Source organism: Marmota marmota, unplaced genomic scaffold, assembly GCF_001458135.2.
Source record: "Marmota marmota marmota unplaced genomic scaffold, marMar, whole genome shotgun sequence".
Taxonomy (NCBI): Eukaryota; Metazoa; Chordata; class Mammalia; order Rodentia; family Sciuridae; genus Marmota; species Marmota marmota.
Window position 1 is genome coordinate 37,817,291 of NW_026000108.1, and position 22,951 is coordinate 37,840,241.

The 22,951-nt window shown below is 38.2% G+C and overlaps 1 protein-coding gene across 1 annotated transcript; it reads left to right on the plus strand.

Moving 5' to 3' along the window:
- Positions 1-235: 235 nt before the first annotated feature.
- Positions 236-21,007, plus strand: Nipal1 (NIPA like domain containing 1). The gene is made up of 6 exons (XM_015482082.2): positions 236-710; positions 11,819-12,085; positions 14,351-14,407; positions 16,903-16,993; positions 19,027-19,187; positions 19,692-21,007. The coding sequence occupies exons 1-6, from the start codon at positions 665-667 to the stop codon at positions 20,318-20,320; spliced, it is 1,251 nt and encodes a 416-aa protein (XP_015337568.1). The 5' UTR covers positions 236-664; the 3' UTR covers positions 20,321-21,007.
- Positions 21,008-22,951: the final 1,944 nt, after the last annotated feature.

Here is a 22,951-nt window from a genome sequence, read left to right on the forward strand (position 1 = left end):
TAGATGGGGAAGTGGCCTGCTGGTTGGAAACCGAGTGGGGGTAGTTGGGAGAGGGGAGGGACAGCGGGAGACGCTTATAATAGCCCAGAAGGGCAAAGTCTGTTCTGGAGCTTCCAGAACAAACTTTAGCATGAGAATCCGCGCAGAACCCCAGGGTCAGCAGCTTCTGCACAAAGCGGCCAAAAAGGGAAGGCTTCCAAAACCAGCAGGGTTTTCAAAGTCCAGCGCAGGAGATCTTTTGACCCCGGGAGTAGCCGCAGCGGGCCTCAGAACAGCCTCTACTCCACTAAAGTTTCCCAGAGTCGCCTCGGTGGCCCTCACGCTCCGAGACACGCTGTTGCCACGCCAAGTGTGTCTGTGTCTGCGCGGCTCTAGCAACCTCCCCGAGAGGCATCTGGTCCTCCCTTCAGCCATACAAGTGACCAAAGAGTGCCACCAAAGCCACCAGCACAGGGAGAATTAGCACCAAACCTCGGGACCTCAGGGGCGTGGCTCGCGAGGAGGCCCCACCCGGCCACCCCATTGGCTAACGCTGCCGCGTGGGTGGGATCCGCGGTCACCAGTCCAGGACCCGCAGCTCCTCCCGAACGTGGGTCCATGGGGACGAGAGGCCCAGGTGGGTGAGAAGCAAGCTCCTGTGCCCAGGAAGCCCGGTCCCCGGGCCATGGGGGCACAGGTGAGGCTGTCTTCTGGAGATCCCTGCCAAGAAGGTGAGTTTGTACCCCGAGGCGGGAGAGATCAGGCATCTGGATGGCCAAGAGACTAGGTGGGCGGTCCCGGGGTACCTGTGCAGACGCGAAAGATGCACCGACTCCACGCAGTCGTTAGTGTAAATATTCACTTAATTGTTCGTCAGTGCGTTGTGCCGGCCAACAAATGTTTATTGGTGCTTACGATATTCGGGTTTCTTGGGAAAGCCTGGGGGGATCAAGACAGTGACGAGTCCCACTCGGTCCTGGGGGCTGACCACTGTGAACTGCAGCGTGCTCAGTATGTGACGGAGCAAGTCAGGACTATGGAGAGACTCCCAGATCCCATCGCAGAAGGAGGTTTCCTCTGATTCAGACTCGCTTCAGAGGGCGAGGTAGACGTCACCCAGTGGGCAGAGGGCGTGCCCAGGAACCCCGCTAGAGTCGGGTGCCGAGCCCTGCGCTGGCTCTTCGAGGGTCCAACACCCCGAGGGGTCATGCGCCCTACACCTCCGGGAAGGGCGATGGCCAAGTCTGGGTCCCCTTGCTTCTCTTCTTCCTTGGATATGAAAACGACTGTAACCCGCTACCCTGGCTTCTGACTCGCGGTGCAGTTGTTTCTCCGCAGCTTAAAAGAGAGTGCAGGATGGGAGAGAAACCCGGGAACCCGGGGCACTCTTCTCTAAGTTGTTCTCGCTGCTTGCTGCTCTGGGTTTACAGCCCCTACCTGAGCCCTGTTAAGTCACTGGGCGCGGCCCCATGCACTTCACCAGGTGTTCACAACACTGACAAGCTTTCTACACTTTCGACACAGAAGGTGCGTGTAAGCCTGGAGAAAAGGGAGGAAGCTTGCGGGTGAGGGTTGGCGGGGGGTGGGAGGGGAGTGTATACCAACTGAAATAATGTTTTTCACGGCGCCACGAGGAAAGCCTATTTATAATTTACCTGGCAATGATGTAAAGACGAAGGTGGAGGGGGTAGTAAGCGGCAAGGTGAGAACTAGACTTTTGCAAAGTTGCTGGCACCTTCCTTGGTTTCCTCTCCTTGGGCTCTTCCAGCTTATTCTTGATGAAAAAAAAAGTCGGGGGTGGGGGCGGCAGTGAACTCGTTAAAACTGTGCAAGCAAGAAAGAAATAGAACACTCCTAAAAAGGAAAAATGCCTGAACAATTTTCAAACTATTCAAAAATTTAGATTGGTAGTTACTAAGGCAGCTGTGTCCAGAATTATTTCCTAGATAGTCAGATAGTTGCCCTTTTTCCTAAATAATTCCCAAACCAGTAAGTCATACTGTTACTAATATACCCACCCTTGTTTACTCAAGGCTCTGTAAGTAAGGAGGGTGTGGAATTACACCCACTTGTTTGAGCATCCGGATGTTTTTCCTGCTTTGCTCATACACTTAGTTCCAACAAGAAATATTCAAGCTCAGTGCTTAATACCTGTGATTAATTGTGGTAATTAATTATGTAAAAAGATGGTGGGAAAGAAGAGAGAAATTGGAATCCATATTTTCAGTAGTGAGAAGAGATTAGACTTTGGCATCAGACAGTCTTCCCAGCTTCAGCCTTTCCTCATCTGTAAAATGGGTAGAATTCCTACAGTTTACAGCTGTGGGGTAGATGCAGGTGGGATTATATATGAAGCAAGAAATACTGAACCTGACATGGGGTCAACATGGACTCAGTTTTTCATTTGTTCAAATAACAGATGAGTCTCATGCGCCAAGAACTGGCCTAAGCACTAGGAAAGGCATTTGCAATATAGTCTAATCCTAGACTCTAGGAGTAGGTCCTGCTTTTGCACAGCTTACTTTCCAACTGGCAAATAATATACAAGAAGCAAATTAACTAAAAAGTAGATTACATCAGTGGTGTCATGAATGGTGAATTGAGGATGTTGGGGATATTTAGATTGGGTTACTCAAAGCCCCTTAAAGAAAGAACTTTAAAGAATCAATAGTATCTTCTCAATTTTATTGCTTGCTTGCTTGATTGATTATCTAGCTGAGACCAAAATGACAAGGAGTCGATCATAACATCTAAGAAATCAAGGAACTGCAACTCCTTGAGAACTGGCTGAATCTCTCTTTTGCAATAACTAGGACATTTCCCATATTTATATATATATAATCTTAAAATTTTAAATGTATCAGTTTGTCCTCACACATAAATTCCATGAATTTTATTAGACAAATATGTCCATTTTAAAGATATAGAAACCAAGGCCCAGAGAACTGAATAGGGTTTCATATTTATAGATCAAACCAAGTACAAAATTGTTTGGTCCTTTATTTCTCCTGTGTTACCTGCAATGGACTGAATGGTGTTTGCAGTTTATTGATATAAATGCCAACTTGTTGCAATATTGTTCCTTAATTATTTTCCTGCATCTTCAGTTTATAAAACTTTTTTTTTTAATTTCAAGGGGATTTTTAATCTTTAACAATCTAGTAATTTTATTAATGAACAGTTGATAAAGTGAAAACAGCAGCAGCTCATAAGCTCCCCACTGTGTTTAGAAATACAGGTTTTAATTTTTTAAAGAATCAATAGTACCTTCTCAATTTTATTGATTGATTGATTGATTTTCAGTTCCGGGGATTGAACTCAGGAGCACTCAGCCACTGAGCCACATCCCCCGCCCTATTTTGTATTTAGAGACAGAGTCTCACTGATTTGCTTAGTACCTTCTCATTGCTGAGGCTGGCTTTGAACTCACCATCCTCCTGCTTCAGCCTCCCAAGCCATCCCCGGACTCAGTTTTATTTTGATTAAATGGAATAATGGGCATCTTGTCAGGCATCAGTTTATGTATAGATTTGTCTAATAGGTCATGATATCCCAATTTGCTCTAAGTTCTCATTCTCTTCAAAATTGCTGTAAATTGTTTTCACCCTAACTCTTCTCTGAATTTGCTCTAAATGATTTTTCCTAACTATTTTGCTCCCTTATTATTGTTTGCTTTTTCTCTCACTAAAATGGTCAGTTTTGTCAGAACAGAGACCTGTTCACCTGTCTTGTTGACCATTATCTCATCAGTTCTTGGGACAGGGCTGATACAGAGAAAGTACTCAATAAGAATCAGCTACATGCTGCACAGATGATAGCTAGCACAGTGCCTTGCAAGTTAAGTATCCAACAGCTATTTTGTTGAGCAAATCAATGAAATAAATATATGGATATACAGAGTTACAAACATCATTAAGCTGTACAAAGTGTGGGAGTCTTATATATTGATGTGATGGAAAGTAATTGAGAGGATCCTTTAGATTGAGAATGCAGAGAAGACTCTCTAAGGAAGTGACTGTGTGTGTGTGTGTGTGTGCACGCGCACGCACGCCCCCATGCATGGACACACACACATACACACATACCTGCTAGGCAAGCACTCTACCACTGATCTACACTCCCATCCCCAGGAGATGACATTTCAGTACTAGCCAGCACTCTGTAATGGACTAGGTAATTACTATTCAAAGAGCTTTAAGGTAGAGGAACAGGAAAAAAAAACAAAACATTTTTTTTTTAAATCAGTAGGGAATGAGGTTACAGAGATGAAGGTAGGATACTGCAGGGCCTTGTAGACTATGGTGGGGGATTTAGGGAGAGAAACAACAATTCAACCTACTTTTCTATAGGCTACTACACCTGAACTTGCCCCTTTTCTACTTTGACTGCATGTCGCACCATCTCCCTTCTGTCACTCCAGCCAGCCTGGCTGAGTGCAGTTCCTTTCACTTCTCAAACACATTCTTTCCTCAGGGTTTTTGATTTTTCATCTAATCCTGTTTTTAAAAATCTATTCATTCATTGATGCTGCTTTTATTATTTCCCATACTGGTCATAACATATCATACAGTTATCTGTTCATTTGTTTATCTGTTTGCCCCACCAGAATATACAAGACCAGGGTTTTTGTTGAATTTCATGTTATATCCTCAGCTTCCCCAAACTGCCTGACAGATAGTAGACACTCAATAAATAGTTAAATAAGTAAAAAGTTGACTAGTGCTGTTTCAGGACTGGGTGAGAGAGGAAACAAGGCAATAGGATGTCAGAGGTGGGCATGTTTCAGAGCTTACAAGGCTTTACAGTGGGGTTAGCTAGGAGTTGAGGTTTTGTTAAAATTGGGATGAAAAACCATGGAGGGGATGGGAAGGACTAAACAGGGAAGGACATAATCTGATTCACATTGGTCAGTATTTGGGGATAAATTGTAGTGAAGATACAAGATTTAATTCCATTTTTTCTATGCCACTTGGATAGGCAGGTTGCCCATATTCTTGCTTTTGTATCTGCAGGACAGCTGAGGGTGACTGGTCTAGACTTGGTTCACTTGGGTGTTTTTGATTCATGCTGTAACCAGCTGGGGTTGGATGTTTTCCACATATTTTTTGTTTGTCTTTTTTTTTTTTTTTTTTTTCTGGGTGGGATTCAGGCTAAAGGAACAGCAGCTGCTCAGGGAATTACAGAGTTACAAGAGAGTAAATCTAACCAAACATCACCTCTGCTGTCTTCTTATTGGCCACAAAGTCACTTCCAACTTGATGTCAGGAGATGCAAACAATCACCTGAGATTATGGACTTCCTTTTATGGCTTATTTCATCTTCAGTTTTGGAGGTTACAGTCTATGATCAATGGATCACGTTGCTTTGGGCCTGTGTTGAAGCAGCCCATCATGGCAGGAGCATGGGGTGGAGCAGAACTGCTCACCTAATCATAAGAAAGGGAATTGGGGTTGGGGGGGTAACAAGGAGAAGTAGTCTGAGGATCACAGTCATTTTTATAAGGCATGCCTTCAATTACCCAAACAACTTCCACTAAGCCCTACTTTTCTCTCTCTCACCCAGTTTTTCTTTCTTTTTCTTTTTTGGGGTGTCTGTGTGTGTATGTTCTTTTATTAGTGCATTACAATTATACATAATAGTTGGTTTCATTTTGACAAAATCTTACATGCATGGAATTTAATTTTCTCCACTGTAGTCCCTGGTGACCCCTTTTTCCTCCCCTCCTCCCACCCCCTTTCTTTCCTCTACACTGTCTTCCTTTTACTCATTTATTTATTCTTTTTAATTGGTGCTTTATAGATATAGATAAAGGTGGAATTTACTGTAGTATATTTATGTGTGCACATAGCATAACTTTGTTAAATCATTCAACATTTCCTCCCCTTTCCCTCCTGCCCTCTCAATCTCCTTTTTCTTCCCCACTGACCTTCCCTGTATCTTTGTGATGTCTGACTCCCTGTTTTTTTTTTCCCCTTACTTTGTCCTAGCTTTCACATATGAAAAGATTCAACCCTTGACTTCTGAGTCTGGCTTATTTCACTTAGTATGATACTCTCCAGTTCTCTCCATTTACCAGAAAATGCTATAATTTTATTCTTGATAACTGAGTAAAACTCCATTGTGTATGAATACATTTTCCTAACCCATTCATCAATATGATGGAACCACTTAGGCTGGTTCCATAGCTTAGCCATTATGAATTGTGCTACTATAAACACTGATGTGGCTATATCACTACAGTATGCTGATTTAAATTCTTTTGGATAAATATTGAGGAGTGAAATAAATGTGTCATAAGGTGATTTCCTTTCTAGATTTTCAGGAATCTCCATACAACTTTCCAGAATGGTAGTGCTAATTGGTGTTGTCCTACCAACAGAGTGTCCCTTTTGCTCCACATCCTCACTAGCATTTATTATTATTTGTATTCTTGATAATTTAGGTCCCACTTCTTAAGGTTCCACCACCTCCCAATACCTCCACTTTTGAGACCAAACCTTTAACAATGGGCCTGTACGTGACATTTGACATCCCAACTATACCAAAGGAAGAAGAGTCTGCCCACAAGGGACAGGATAAGGGAGTGAATGCCAGCTGAATAATCAAACTATCACAGATGAATAGAGGATGATATGATGATTTCCTCAAACGCTACATATCTTGCAGTGATTAAAAATGTAGTTTTAGGGGCTGGGGTTGTGGTTCAGTGGCAGAGTACTTGCCTAGCATGTGTGAGGCACTGGGTTCAATCCTTAGCACCACATAAAAATAAACAAATAAAATAAAGGTATGTTATCCATCTACAAATACAAAAAAAATTAAATGTAGTTTGATGCAATCATAGACATCCTAGAAACCAAATTTCGGTTTCTTTAAAATATCTTCTAGCTATCAGTGCATATAAGTTGAGAATTGGTCCATCAGCAACATGTTTGAGTCAAAGAGATTGTAAACAACTCTGGGAGCAAAGATAGATTATGTTCAAACTACAAAATTATGAAGATGTCTGTAGAAATATTGTATCAAACTGCTTAAGAGCTCTTAAGGTGGGGAAAGATATAGTCCTATAGAATATCTAACTTTATTTTCAAAATTTAAAGGCATGTGTATAACCTATTACACCTGCTCATAGAAGGTACATATTAATTTGTGCCGTATGAAATGCTATTTTGTAGGATCAAAAACTTATCAATTTTTTGATTCAACATCACACGAGAGTATTAGCAAGACTCTTTGTAAAAGCAGAACATCATAAATTACCTAAATGTCCACCAATTATAAAATAGAAAAATTATTTGTGGGTTAATCATACTGTAGAAGTCTATAAAATAGTGGGAGAAAAAAGAAACTTTGCAGCCACAAGTATCAACAATGACGAACCCCCAAAGAAGCAAGTCACCAGATAATACATTCTACACAATTTCATTTTTATAAGGTACAAAAAGAGGTAAAACTAAACTATTTTGATGTATTAAATAGAAAAAATAATTTTAAAAGCAAAAGAATGTTTAAGAGAAAATCAGGATAGTTGTTACCTCTGAGGGGTAATGTTTTAATTCTTAAATTGTATGGTTGATGTACTTGGTGTTATTGAATTGTTTTTATTTATAACTGACACATATTTCCTTACTATTTATTACCCAGTAGTTTCAAGTGGAGAGATTATTCACTGACATTGAAGAATCCAATAAGTATAAAAATTAAGGTAGTGATAAATCTTATACTTGTTAGTCTGAAAAGTACACCTATAGCCATTTATTTGACTGATTCACTCCCAACTTTCAAAAGAACAGATTGAAAAAAACAAAGAGACTCCTATACAACTATATAGAAGACTATATTTTCTTTAAAAATGGTTATTTACAAACAGAACACATCAAAGAGTCTTCATTAGCGTAAAAATTTTCATTCCGAAATATCGATCTCGAGATGATAGAGGAAAAATCAAAACATAATCATCTAAGTTTATCCAAAAAAGTTCTTAAATCCAATTTAAAATGTAAGTATCAGGCTGTTTACAAGAAATGAAATTAACAGGAGATGTAGCTCAGTAGTAGAGCACTTTCTTAGAATGTGCAAAGCAGTGGATTTTGTTCCCAGCATATTTTAAAAACAAATCTTAATCCATGGCGATGTACACCTGTAATCTCAGCTACTCAGAAGAATCGGGTAGGACGATTGCTGGTTCAATGCCAGCCTGGGAAATTCATGCTACTTCTGAAGGAAATAGTCTACCATAGCATCATCCTGGGCAGGGTTGGAGTGTGTCCCAGCTCCAAGGGCCTGATTTGCAGCGGGTTGTGGCTGAGCTTGTAACCCTGTTCCAAATGTCAAAACAACAGGCCTGTTAGGATTAGCTGGTTCTTGAGAGTGGTGTTTCAGGAGGGGGCTGAAAGAGTCCTGCCAAAGCTCTGCTTTTCTCAAGACACAGGCAATACGCACTCTACCAGCACCTGGCTCAGTACTCCTGATTTCATTCTGAGATCCATGATTAAGTCCATAGTTTTAACTAGAGCTGTCAGTATCAGACAGAGAGATTCTAATGTCAGTTTTGCCATAGTCATGTGGTAACTTTGCCATAGTCATGTGGTACCTTTGCCATAGTCATATGGTACCAGCCTTTAGGCCTCTGTTCATTCAAATCATTACTCATATTGAGTAAAATAATAAATTAATGAAGTTATATGTGCTTCCTCCTGAAAGGAGTATAAATTCAATTCCAAAGTTATACTTAAACCCAGCCTCAGCAATTTAGCATGGCCTTAAGGAACTTAGTAAGACTCTGTCTCTAACTAAAACATAAAAAGGGCTAGGGATGTGGCTCAGTGGTTAAATGCCCCTGGATTCAATCTCTGGTGCAAAAAAAAAAGTTTTCTACTACTGAGCTACATTTCCTGTCACTATAGAGGGATATTGAAACTGTCTATTAAAATAAACAACTAATATAATAGACTTTGTCTTTCTGTGCTAAATAAAGTCTGTATTAAACTCCCTGCAATAGGACTTTGCTTGCTCAGATCTTCAGAAGCCAACCTTGATTTGAGATAGCTTTGATTCCTCTAAAACACTGAACTCTCTGCCCACACACCCTACTTCTGCCATCTCTCCTCTGTGCCACTGCACACCCATCAATCCACCATTCACTCCGTCCCTCCTTCAGTCACATCTGCTCTGGGCTCTCTGCCTGACATATGCCCAAAACATAGAGCAATCCAAGTGTTAGGATCTGCAATCTGACAAGATTTTACTTGTCCTGTCATGAAACTCAAAACATTCATGTCTGCCACTTAAAAATGAGAACTTGGAAAATGCAACAAAGATGATTTGCGCTCCCTTATCACCCTCTGCCCCCACACCCCCTAAAATGTCAGAAACATTTTGCTATGTCAACAACTTAGAAGGAATATTGTTTCCCTGGAATGAGATCCACCCACCCTGGTTTCAGAGATGGAAGTTTTGAAATGGTTATGTTAACTACATAGTAAATGACACAAATACAGCCGTGGAATTCACTGGAAAGCCAATTCAGACGTTTTCTCAGGAATGAATGTAATCAAAATTCTTACTAACAAAAATATACACACTCATTTCCATTCCTGAAATTTAAATGAGATGAACAGTGGGCAGAACAAGACTACAAACAACCTACATGTGTATTCTCCAGTATTACAGAATATTCCTGAAAAAATATAATTAATTATTCTTTGAGTATTTAGAAGTTTTTGTTTTTCTAAGTTGATTAATTTACTTTAATTAGGTATACGTGACAGCAGACTGCATTTTGATTCATTGTACACAATTCCTGCACAACTTTACATTTCTATGGTTGTACACGATATAGCGTAACATCATATGTGCAGTCATACCTGTACCTAGGGTAATGATGTCCATCTCAGTCCACCATCTTTGCTGTCCCCATGTACCCTTCCTACCCACCCTACCCTTTGCTCAAAGTTCCTCCATTTTTCCCATGCCTCTCCCCTCCCCGTTATTTTAATTAGATATTAATTACTTTGCTTAGCATGATATTCTCCAACTCCGTCCATTTACCTGCAAATGCCATAATTTTATTCTTTTTTAATGCTGAGTAACATTCCATTGTGTATAGATACCACAGTTCCTTTATCTATTCATCTATTAAAGGGCATCTTCCACATTTGCTTCCATAGTTTAGCTACTGTGAATTGAGCTGCTATGAATATTTAGAAGTTTTGACTCAGAATTTATTCTGTATCTCTTAAGTAAAGTGAGTTAATTTCCAAATTAGTATGAAATAGTAGTCATGAAAACCTTGAATTTGCCAGGTACTGTGGTGTACACTTGTAATCCCAGCTACTAGGGAGGCTGAGGCATAAGGATTGCAAATTCAAGGCTAGCCTCAGCAACTTAGTGAAACCCTGTTACAAAAAAAAAATTAAAGGCTGAGTGTGGTGGCACATGCCTGTAATCCCAGAGGCTTGGGAGGCTGAGGCAGGAGGACTGCATATTCAAAGCTAGCCTCAGCAATTTAGCAAGGTCTTAATGAACTTAGCAAGACCCGGTCTCTAACTAAAATATAAAAGGGGTTGGGGATGAGGCTCAGTGGTTAAACGCCCCTGGATTCAATCTCTGGTGCAGAAACAAAGCAAAACAAACAAAAAATCCAACCCTTGAATTTAATTATTTATTTTTTCATTTTCCAGATAGTTGTTTACTAACTTTGTTTATAGTAATATTCAGATGCCTTCATGATGCTTTGCCAGAGATGCCAGATCCACTTATGGAAGTTTTGTTGCTAAGACGTTATTTGATCTATCTTTTGTTGTTGCTTATATGCCTTCTTCAGATTTTTGAGACATAAAACTGAGTTCTTCATTCAATTCTAAAATTATATTTAATAATCTTCCTTTGCCCTTTTTTGTATAGAGTAACTCAAACTGGGAATTTTCCCTTTTTTGAAAGGAAAAAAAAAACCCCTGAAAACAGAACATTTAGTGACAGCATCACCGTGTTGGTATCTGTTCAAGTGGCAAAGAGATTATAAAAATTTCTCATATATAGTAAGTCTTTTCATGCTGTATTTTAGTGTTTAGCTTCAAATTTTCAAGGCACTTACAATAATAGGTCTGGTTCACTGGCTTTGCATATTTATTTGGATCTTATTCTTAAAAAAGCCTATTCATGTTTAGTTCATTTTTTCTATTAGATTCGGCTTTATTTTGGAGAAGCTGGATTAGTAGACCTAAAAACAGTCATTTTTTTTTTTCAGGAAAAGTTGTAAGGTAAGTTAAATCTACCTTAACACATGTTTTCTCAAATGCACAATTCATACTCCACCAAATGAGTTAACTGAATATCCTGTTATGGGGTAATTTATAGACCAGTGAGATTGCTGTGCCCTTTCCTATATTCCTGGGTCACAGCCCCTGCTTTCTGAGAGACAGGCTGGTTATGTGAAGCAGTGAAGTGACTTTGGGAGACTGGGATGAGTTGTTGAGGCCAAGCTGGGTCTACACAACCACTCACAGCTTCAGCAGGTTGCTGATCTGGTGGAGCAAAGACCCAAGTATTGCCAGATCTTCCAACTTACAAGGATTCCAGACTTTCATATAAAATCTCTCATTTTTAAATGATGACAACTAAACAATTTTAAATCATTTTTCAGAACATGTTCAAACCAAATCAACAATGTCTATAGTTCTGTAGACCACCTGTTGAGTACTGCCCTACTTGCAGTTAAAAAAAAAAAAAAGAAAGAAAAAAAGTATTTTTATAATGTCCACTCAAGTCTATGTTTCTTGCAGAAAGCATTAGTATGTTTCCCTTTTATTGATGACATTTCTCTCTTTCCTTTTTCCAGGCTATGTGCTATCTCTGGTCTGTCAGAACTCCTCCCAGTCTTGGTGTGAGATCCCAAATGTGTCGCAGCTGCAAGCTTCTTCTATCCTTTATGGAAACCTGAATTCCAGCACAACCAACTGGAGCATTTCAGCAAATGTAGAAAACAAATACAATCTTTATGTGGGCTTGCTACTGGCCATATGTTCTAGCATTTTTATTGGCTCTAGCTTCATTTTGAAAAAGAAGGGACTCTTGCAACTGGCCAATAAGGGTGTTACTAGAGCAGGTAAGGAACACATGCAAATAATGAATTCAAGTTTCTAATTACAGAAATAATTCCATCATGAGACCACAATGCTATAGTCATGATCATTGACTCCATTTATCTAAGCCTGTGTGTCCTTGATTGAGCCAGCTGTCTCCCTGACAGTCTCTGACCTCCTACATAGAGTGGCTCCTGCTACCTCTCCAGCTTCTTCCTGTGCCACCCTCCCACTCTTCTTTCACATTCTTGGAATAGACCAGCCTCTTTCCCACCCTGAGGTCTTTTTCACTGGTCTGGAACTCTCTGCTTCCTGCCCACTGAGCTGACTCACCCTCCAGACTTTGGCTTGAATTTCACTACCCAGGAAAGGCCATCCTGGACCATCCTGTCTGGGAAGGTCTCCCCACCTGCATCCCCTGCTGCTCTCCATCATTGCATAACAGTTTCCTTTCTTGGAGTTATGTGTGTATTGTTTATTTACTTATTGTTAAGAGGATTACTTGTTTATTGGTGGTAGAGAGGAACAAGAGAGGAACCTTTCTTTGCACAACATTTGATACCTGATAAATATTTCTTCATCTCTGAATGGACAGCAATAGAATTAGTCCACCATTTATACTGACATTTCAGATACTAAATATGCACAACCGGACTATCCTTTAAGTCATGAATCTTCTATTCCTTTTCATCAAATGTAAGTCCTAAATTAAATATTTTTCTAAGGTCCAAATGGAAAAATAAATTAGTACAAATTATGCAAACAAGTTTCTGAAACAGTACTATTGAGAGGATATTTGTACCTTCAGAAAACAAAAACATACTATATTAGTATATAAAACAATTTAGTATTAGCATTAAAATAGATACAGTAATAAAAGATTATTGAAAATTTACAGGTGGACTCAATTACATATCAAATTCTAATATATGATTTTTAAAAGTGACATTTCCAACAAGTAAGCACAATGAATTATTAAATTAAGAATATTCACATCAAGTGGAAAAAAGTAGAGGAGAAAAATGTGAGAGGTCTACTTTATACTATTCAGCAAAATAAATTCCAGATCATTTAGGGTTAAATTTAAAATAAAATAATTTTTTGAAAACCTAAAAGAAGTCCTTTTTATAAGCATAAAAATGACAAAGAACCTATTTTATGTAAAGGAAGAGATTTTCTGGTTTGGCAAAAAAAAAAAAAAAGAAAGAAAAAGAAAAAAGTACATGTGCACACAGTGAAAATACCATAGCTGAAACTCCAGAGCAAATGATTTATCAATAAGGTGGAATTACGAAATTATTGACAAAAAGTAGTTAGGTTCTATAATATAAAAACAGTGACTTGCAGTCAACAAGAAAATTAGTGCCCTAACAGAAAATAGGCAAAGCTCATAGACGGGAAACACAAAATCAGAAATGCAAATGAAAACAGAAGAAATGTGAATTGTCAATAAACATACATAAGTAAATATTATTTTACTAGGACCCAGAAGATACTAACTATGCAAATAAGGTTCAATATTGTAAGATGATTCTAATTTTTTCATTTGCGAATCTTGTAAGGAGAAAATTCTAAATAACCATGGTTAAACTGCTTTTGCAATTTATAGCATACATGTCCTATTGTTTAATTATAACAAAGTCATCAAGGTCCAATTCAGGGAGTTAAGCAAATTAAAATTGAGAAAATCCCATTTTCTATAGCAAACATACAACAGTGCCTTCAGGTTGCAGGAAGGTGATTGAATTCTTGAGGACAGTTGTTTGTCCTTTTATATAGCTTTAGACAGAAGCTCAACTTCATTATGCTAAGGTAAAGAATAAGTGGAGTCCATCTGCCTAATGCTTGTTTCCTTTTATGGACTGATCCAAACTTCAAAAGCTTTCATGTCAAGCATCCTCTTCCTCAAAAGGTAACCAGCGTCATTTACAATTTAGGATTTTTTGTTTTAAATTTAAACCATGGCCAAAAAAAAAAAAATATTCAGAGTATATCACATTTAATGTCCATACCTCTGCCTGAGATAAATGCAATGGACCTGATGACTAAAATTTCCTACCAAAACAAACAAACAACAACAACAAAAAAAGCTTTCTGTAGAAATAAAAAATGAAGTGACATAATGGAAAGCTTCAAAAGATCTTTGGAAATGACCAAGTTAGTAAGCTCAAAGATTTTTAGATTGTGACTTTTTCAACAGTAATCGAGTGTCTTTACCCATTGTCAATTGTTCTACCCTTTTTTCCTCTAATTTGGAACCTAATTTTTATTTTTGGTGTTTTTCCTAGGACAAGGTGGACATTCTTACCTCAAGGAATGGGTGTGGTGGGCAGGATTACTATCAAGTAAGTTCTTAAGGAGAGAATCGTGTTTACTTATAAAATGATAAATCCATTACATGGAATTTTTCAAAATTAATTTTTCTTCCTGACAAGGATGGAATTTACGTCTAAAAGTTATGTGTGGTATAACGTATTACCTTATACAGAATAGTAATAACAACAACCATTATTGTTACGATGTGTGTATCTATGTGTGTAATATATGGATTATTTTTTACTCACCACCCCCTCCTCTCAATACTGTTCTGGAACACAAAGGGGAAAGTTGATATTTGAAATATTAATATAAGCTCACAAATTTCTGATTTATTTTTTTTCATGCATAGTGAGAAAGGTGCTTTCCTTTCATATTTTCCCAGCTCCTTATGTGAATCCATGACTATCCTAGCTGCATATTTCTCAGGAATGTGTACATTTTCCTTGCAAGGACCAAACATGGATAAATTAAGGGGTCCTTTGTTGACCCTGGAAAAAATGGGGGAGAAGATGAAAGTGGTTGGCACAACTTCTCCCAGACTTGCTTTCAGGATCAAAGGAGACTTGGCAGCTGTGAAGGCGCTTTCTAAATGCTAATGTAATGTCTTCACAGAAGGAAGACTTGTCCCCCTCCACCCCTTCCGCTGTTTCACCCTTGCTCTTGCCTTCTCTGAACTTTCTTAAATCCCAAGCTTGAAACCTCCAAAGAAAGGACACTATGAATGGTAGCTTCACACCACTCACTAATCACTTTCTTCTGCAGTCAGAAGTCTTCATGGTTCCCTATATTTCCCCAAACCAAGTAACACGTTTCAGTATTTCATTATTTGCAAGATCCTTATAAGAAGGAACTTGGGTCCATTTCCTTAAAAAAGGGTGGAGGCGTGGAATCCAAAAGGTGATGAATAAAACATATTTAAGTTTGTGTAGCCCTTTTGGTATTTTGGGGGGGGGGGCGGTTACCAGAGATTGAACTAAGGGGCACTCAGCCACTGAGCCACCTCCCCAGCCCTATTTTGTATTTTATTTAGAGACAGATTCTCACTGAGTTGCTTAGCACTTTGCTTTTGCTGAGGATGGCTTTGAATTCCCCATCCTCCTGCCTCATCTTCCCAAGCCACTGGGATTACAGGCATGCCACCCTTTTGGTTTTTAAGATACTTGCCCATCCATTTCCTTACTTTAGTTGAATCAAAGTTAACAAGGACTATACTGAGAAGATTCCAGGTAGATATGTGAACGATTCTCTTGTTTTTCTTTTTTGCATCTCCTCAGCCTGTACTCACACTTTAGAATGAGAATAGAAGGTGACTATTTTATGGCTGCATTTACTATTGCACTCTCACAATGTAAAAACGTTGATGCTGGTATTAAGAGAGAAAAGTATACATTAGAGATTGCATCTAGTGACAAACGTGGTACCTTAATCATGGGGTCAATGTTTTCCTGGAATGCTGTCCATAAAGATGAGAAAATAAGCAATTTAAAGTATTCTAAAAAAGTTTAGTGTTCTGAGAAAAATGCCATAATTTGTTTTTTGCTAGAATAGTCTTCTAATTGCTCTGTAACTTTAGAGTTTCTTATAGCGCTTTCTTAATGCTGGGTCCTCCTTTAGGTTGGGGGAAGGAGTGGGAAGGGTTAGCAAAGCAGCCAAAGAAAGGGAAAAAGAAAACGTAGGCACTCGCACTAGTCTGCAGTAGTGTTATTTTATCTCTCCACAACAACCATTTGCTTGGTGTCATTTGCCAGCATGAAATACTACATTCTCTGGGAAAGTGTCCAGTTATGATCTGTGAGAATAACTTGGCTCCAATACAAGAGCCTAGCTCTAGGAGGGATTTCCCTCACTCCAGGAATTGTTTGCACCACACTGCCTCATGGAAGTGTAGAGTTCCTCAGATAAGGAAAAGATGACATTCTGGAGCACTTCCTTAGGACTTTAAAACAGCTGCTTGGATCTTCCTGAGCTACTGAGCTTCTGTTACTTGCTACAGATCATCTGTAATTCAAGATGCCTGATGTCATAGGCCTGGGGTAGGGATTTCTTAGCTCTCCCCTATGTTGACACTAGCTCTTCACAAAGCCTTCTAATTTTACAGATTGTTGTTGTCATTGTTGTTCTTAATTTGCCACAAAGAGATATTCAAGAATGTCAAGTAGATGTTCTTGAGCAAATGGAATAACTCTCAGATTATTCCAAAGCCACCACTATTAGATTTCATCAGAGTGACCAAATATGTTTTCAGGACTGAAGTAACTAAAATTAATTCTACTTAAAATCATTTGGAATATGTATTCATTTGTCACCAGTAGTAGAGTTTATATCACCAGGTATATTGAGTTTATCTGACTCCCTTAATATTAATCTTTTCCCACTGTCTATAAAAAAATGAAATCATTTGTTTTAGCTAGATCTTTGAGTGTCTTTGAGCTGAAAGTCCACTGTTTTGTGAGAGTCATTTGTTTTTCTCTTCTGATAAATAAATTCATCTCATATATCAATACTTCAACTTGCTTTCTAGTGGGAGCAGGAGAGGCTGCAAATTTTGCAGCTTACGCATTTGCACCTGCCACCTTGGTCACCCCACTGGGAGCTCTGAGTGTTCTTATAAGGTAGGTGAGCAATAAGGAGCTTGGCTTCTATAGGTATTTTAATAACATGGTCCACTTAAACCATAAGAAACATTGCTGAATACACCTCAAAAAGAAAAAAAAAAAGATTAGACTAACCTGGGCTCTGAAAGCATAAAAGACTCAAAATAATTTCTGGGGCCCCAGGGAGGCTTTGAACAAGTCACTTAATCTTAGTTTCCTCATTTGTAAAATATGGATTAAATAAATGATTTTTCTTGGACTATGGATGTAGTTGAAAGTAGAACACTGTGCAAGGCCTTGGATTTGATTCCCATCACCAGGGGAAAAGCATTCTTGCCTAAAAAAAAAAAAAAAAGCAATCACAAATTAAATTGAGAAGACTCCAAAAAACAGGAAGAAATAGATTATCATATTGTTATTTTAAAAAAAAACATGAGAGAGTAAGCTTGCTTTGTGATGATTCAGTGAAGCCTAAAAGAGTTTTGTATTTGTCTACTCTTTTAACTCTGACCTGAATACATTTACAGAGTCCTTTTAATCCTTTCTGTTGTCATAGTGGTGAATGACTATAGAGGACTTTAAAAGGCATAGCATTTGGGCATAGCATAGACCTTTAAAAGGCATAGCATTCTCACTAAAATGCTGTGTTGTCTGCTTTATACTTCTGTTTGCAGACCTGGTATATTCTTTTAGTGCTGTTAACAGGAATTATTTTTATCTTTTGTAGTGTGTGGATCTGATGTTTCTAAGGTGATCTGTATTATGATCCCAAATGAATGGATCCAGTGAACCCATACACTCTTTTATTTCATAACTATCATTTCGTTTTCATTCATTATCAACATTTACTATAAAATTTATGATTTGGCCTCACCATTTATCTTCACCGTCTTTAATGGATTGTTATGACAACTAACAGTTAATACACATAAAGCACTTAAAACACTGGTCTGATGTTTTCACTGGGGTTGCAGTCCCACAAGTGGCCACATGAGGGAGACTCTAGGCAAGCCACAGGCTTGGGAGAAGATGGGCACCATTAATTTCATTTGTGCAAGTGCCAGAGCGTCAGAGGAAGGAGACTGATATGCTGAAGCCCCCATTAGACCTACTGGTGGAGCAACAGGATGGCATACTCTAATATCATCATGGTAGTGCCAATCTGAAGCTTCCTGAGGTCAAGGCACTAATAACAATTAAAGCATTGAGAGTATTGTCTGGGTGAAAGTGCTAAGGTAGTAGCAGGTAATAAGGAAGTATTTCAATATTTTTATGATCTCCATGGTTGTACTAGTGCTTACTAGCTACATATCAGCTCTAAGCAGAGTAACTCTTCTTAGTATATATCCTTCTTTGAAATTTTCATGGGCACACATAATCTAAGTGTACTGGTTGAGTCCAAAAATCCAGAATCCACAATGCTCCAGAATTAGAAACTTTTCAAGCATGGACATGATGCCACAAGTGGAAAATTCCACATGTGACCTCATCAGATGGGTTGCAGTAAAAATGTAGGCACACCCAAAATATTGTATAAAATTCCCTCCAGCCTATGCACACTAGATATATATGGAACACAAATGAATTTTATGTTTAGATTTGGGTCTCCTCCCCCAAGAGATCTCATTTCATATATGCAAGATTCCAAAATATGGAAATAAGTAGAATTGGAAGCATTTCTAATCTTAAGTATTTCAGATAGGGATAGTCAATCTGTATCGTGCCAGTAAGACATAAAAGACCTTTGGCTTTGCTTGGCTTTACAGGAGATGTTACAATTGAAAATGAATTGATCGGAACTCTTAGAAGGTCAGGGATGTTGACAGGAATATAAAAGTCTGTGATAACTCTTCAGATATAAAAGCAACAAAGCAGAATTAATTGACCATCACTTCTGAGTTTAAAACTAACTCAGATTTTTCAGTGTCATTTAGTATGTTTCAAGCCAATTTACTGGAATACAGAGTGGCAGGTACTGACTGGAATTCTGAGCTACTATAGAATCAAAAGGCAATTCAACTATAGTGATTTGCTTTTTTCTCTCCCAACAGTGCCATCTTGTCTTCCTATTTTTTAAATGAGCATTTGAACATTCATGGGAAAATGGGCTGCATATTAAGTATATTGGGGTCAACTGTGATGGTTATCCATGCCCCACAAGAAGAGGAAGTCACTTCTTTGCATGAAATGGAAATGAAATTGAGAGATCCAGGTCTGTGATTCAGCATAAAGAAACACTTAAAGTCTGCTCCCTTTTCCTTCTTCATCAAATGATATTTATAACAATATTATAGTAGGCTTCCTACAAGTCTTCATGTGGGTTGTGAAATACAAAAAATTTTGCTTGTTACAAGTCTTCTGAAAGGAACACAGTTTATTTTTGTATTCATTCTTCCCCCTCTATACAATGAAAAAGAGAGAGAGGAAGAGTAGGGGCAAAAGATTTATCGTTAAACTCAAAGTTTTGCCATTTCTTGCCCATATAAAAATCAAAGGGACAATACTTGCCCTATCTCACAGTGTTATCGGTGAGATTCAAATGATATATTTGTAAAAGTCCTTTATAAAATAATGTGAATAATGCAATTTGATGCTACTTTTAATTTAATCTCACTTCTATTTCTAAAATATCTATGCTCTCAAATTCAGGACTAACAAGAAAGATCATGATTCTGTTAACATTTTCTGAAGTCTAATTCTGTTCTCTTTCTGACAGGATTTGTTTCCTTTGCTGTGATCATAACTGTGATCTCCTTGGTGCTGATTTTGATTGTGGCCCCCAGGAAAGGACAGACCAACATATTGGTCTATATATCAATCTGTTCTTTGATTGGAGCATTTTCAGTTTCTTCTGTCAAGGGCCTGGGAATTGCCATTAAGGAACTACTAGAGTGGAAGCCAGTTTACAAGAATCCCCTGGTCTTTGTTTTGCTGGCTGTACTTGTGCTCTCAGTAACTACACAGATTAACTATCTCAACAAAGCACTGGATACTTTTAATACGTCTCTGGTGACCCCCATCTATTATGTCTTCTTCACCTCCATGGTAGTGACTTGCTCTGCCATCTTATTCCAGGAGTGGTATGGTATGAATGCTGGAGATGTCATCGGGACCCTGAGTGGGTTCTTCACCATTATCAATGGCATTTTCCTTCTACATGCTTTTAAAAATACTGACATTACCTGGAGTGAACTGACATCCTCTGCTAAGAAAGACATCCATTCTCCAAATGGCAACGAGAACAGTTATGTTTTACTAGAGAACTTAGAAAGTTTGACCCCAGGATATGATGATGATGTCACCTTATTTAGCAGGACTGAAGATCAGAGTCCCCATAAAGCCTGAATTGTAACTAACATTAGATACTCGAAGAAGAGAAAGAAGATTTATTCTCGAAAGGACTTCAGGGAAAGTTAGTGTTTTTAAAGTTTGGTACCTTAGATCTAAGTCCAAGTTCCATGAAATTTGAAAGTCAAGACCTGATATTCCTCCCAAGGATTTCTGCATGTTTTCACTGCTGAAAACTTTGAAATATCCCTTAAGCCTAAAAGAAGTCCAGGAGTTATATTTGTCTCATAATAATCTTTTTCTTCTGGTCACAATGGATTTGACTCTGCCAGGTGGCTCTTCACTTCTCTGGTAACTATTCTTAGATTCATAGTAATTCATAAAGCTAACTATGTTCTAATAAACAGAGTACCAATCACCAGGCATTGATGAGTCATAATCTCAAATTATTAAAACAGAGAAGAGAGAACTCTTGTGTTCTGAGCTCCCTTCTGCAACTTCCTTCTTTTAAAACTAGAGAGTAAATGGGCAAAGGGTTAAAGAAAAAAAAGAGGCCTGCTTTGGACTCCATTCCTTCCTAAGCTAAAATGTACAAAACACCCTCACTCCCATGAAGGGTTTATGAATTACAATATTTTTCCAAATATCATATGACTTCATTACCAATTACAGAGGGAAGACTATAGGAAGGAAGAGAACACTTGACCTTTGGAAAAGGAAACACAAGTTTTATTCTTTTTTCATTAAAAACACAGAAATGATTGTTGCCATAGGTTCTTTTAACAGAGACCCTGATGACATAAGACAAAATAGACTTTCTGTAGAAGTAAAAGTAAATCAGCTTTGGAGTGACTTATATTCATTTCATTTCTTTCTTTAATCATTTTCCCAAAGGTTATATTTCTTATTGACAAAGAGTTTTTTTTGTAAAATCTATATTATTTTAGGATTATACTGTGCTTTTTTTTTTACTAACGTTTTATCCCTAAAAGGTAAGTTTTCCATAGACTGTTTTAAAACAACTAGAAAAATCTTTTTGAAAAATTAGAAGAAATCATGCTAATGATTCTCTTGAAATTTTACTTTCATCCTTAATAAGGAAATTGTAATCAGTTACTAACTTCTCAAAATAGACCTATCCTACCACAACAAGTGCCGGACTGTCTTTTTCTGCTAAATTCATCCTATGTTTTCCATGCGGCTTGTTGATGGAGTTAGAGAAGACAATGCTAAGTGAAGTTAGCCAATCCCAAAAAAACAAATGCCGAATGTTTTCTTTGATATAAGGAAACTGATTCATATTGGGATAGGGAGGGGGAGCATGGGAGGAATAGATGAATTCTAGATAGGGCAGAGGGATGGGAGGGGAAGGGAGGGGGCATGGGGTAATTAATGATGGTGGAATGTGATGGTCATTACAAAGTACATGTATGAGGACATGAATTGGTGTGAACGTACTATGTATACAACCAGAGATATGAAAAATTGAGCTCTATATATGTAGTAAGAGTTGTAATGCATTCCACTATTATATATAAATAAATAAATAAAAAAGAAACAGTAAAAAACAAAAAAGAAAGAAAGAAAAGCATTTGGGGAGAGCAGGAGAGAGAGTGAACTTCCTTGAAAATTATGAAGACCTCAGAGGCTACTACAGGGAATATCTTCTGCATATTAAAACTTCCATACAATTTTTCTGTCTCATTCCAGATTCTAGACAAAAATAAGTTTTTGGTTGTCATTCGTGTTTATAGACAGATTTCCCCTCACTCTTGATTTACTGAAAAGACATTACCTATCTTAGTTCTAGACTAAACTTATTTCTCTGAAAACACAACAAAAATCTTGATCAAAAAGTTGCATTTGAAAAGAAAATTTTAGGTTGACTGGATTTTTTTTTCTGCCCTAACATCAAACATTATCAGTTTTGTTTTTCGTTTTTGAGCCAGCTCAAGCATACCCAGGGTAATAATAGTAACCTGTGCTTTTCAGAATTCTATTAAACTGACTTCAGCATTTCCACAGTTCTGCTGAACTGTGACTGACATTCACTGTGATGACCTGGGATGACTGCAAAGTCTTAAAATGCTTTAGAGTTTTCAACGTAGTTTGGTGTTGAGCACAACTCCAGGCGTTCTAAATTTTTGAAAATTCATGGGTTGATACCTCAGGCTAAATGTGTTTACTCTGTGCATTGCTGGTTTGCTTTACCTGTACATCAGCTATATAAGCTATGAACACAGTTTGTATGAAAAGTATCTTCAGACAAGGTAATATGTGAAAAAATTGTAGAAATTCTTTTAGCATTCTTCTTTTTAGTATTGAAAATTTTATTGGTTTCTCCAGGACACCTTCTTGGTGAGGAAATTAATAGCATTTTTCTTGACATTTAACCCGAGGCTGTGGTGTTACTCCACTCTAATGAATTTAAGTTTCAGACATTTACCAAATGTCACCTGTTACTTGACCACTTCAATGCCAATTCTGCCCTTGGTACATTGTGCCAAGGTCAAAAATCCCTGTAACACAGGGATCCACGTGTACCTAGATTGAAAAATGAACTGTTGTCGACATAAATGCCCAGGAGAAAGACTGAGAACAATTTCATGTGTTGAGTATGTGGAGAAACAATGAACTATTTGAAAACTTCTCTTTATAAAAATCAATGGTGGGCATATGCACTAAAAA

Bases quoted from the DNA above. Each gene is read 5' to 3' on its own strand.
- Nipal1 (XM_015482082.2), top strand. From the start codon at position 665: ATGGGGGCACAGGTGAGGCTGTCTTCTGGAGATCCCTGCCAAGAAG. The intron at 12,086-14,350 runs GTAAGGAACACA...TGTTTTTCCTAG, and splicing joins TAAGGGTGTTACTAGAGCAG to GACAAGGTGGACATTCTTAC. The intron at 16,994-19,026 runs GTAGGTGAGCAA...CTCTCCCAACAG, and splicing joins GCTCTGAGTGTTCTTATAAG to TGCCATCTTGTCTTCCTATT.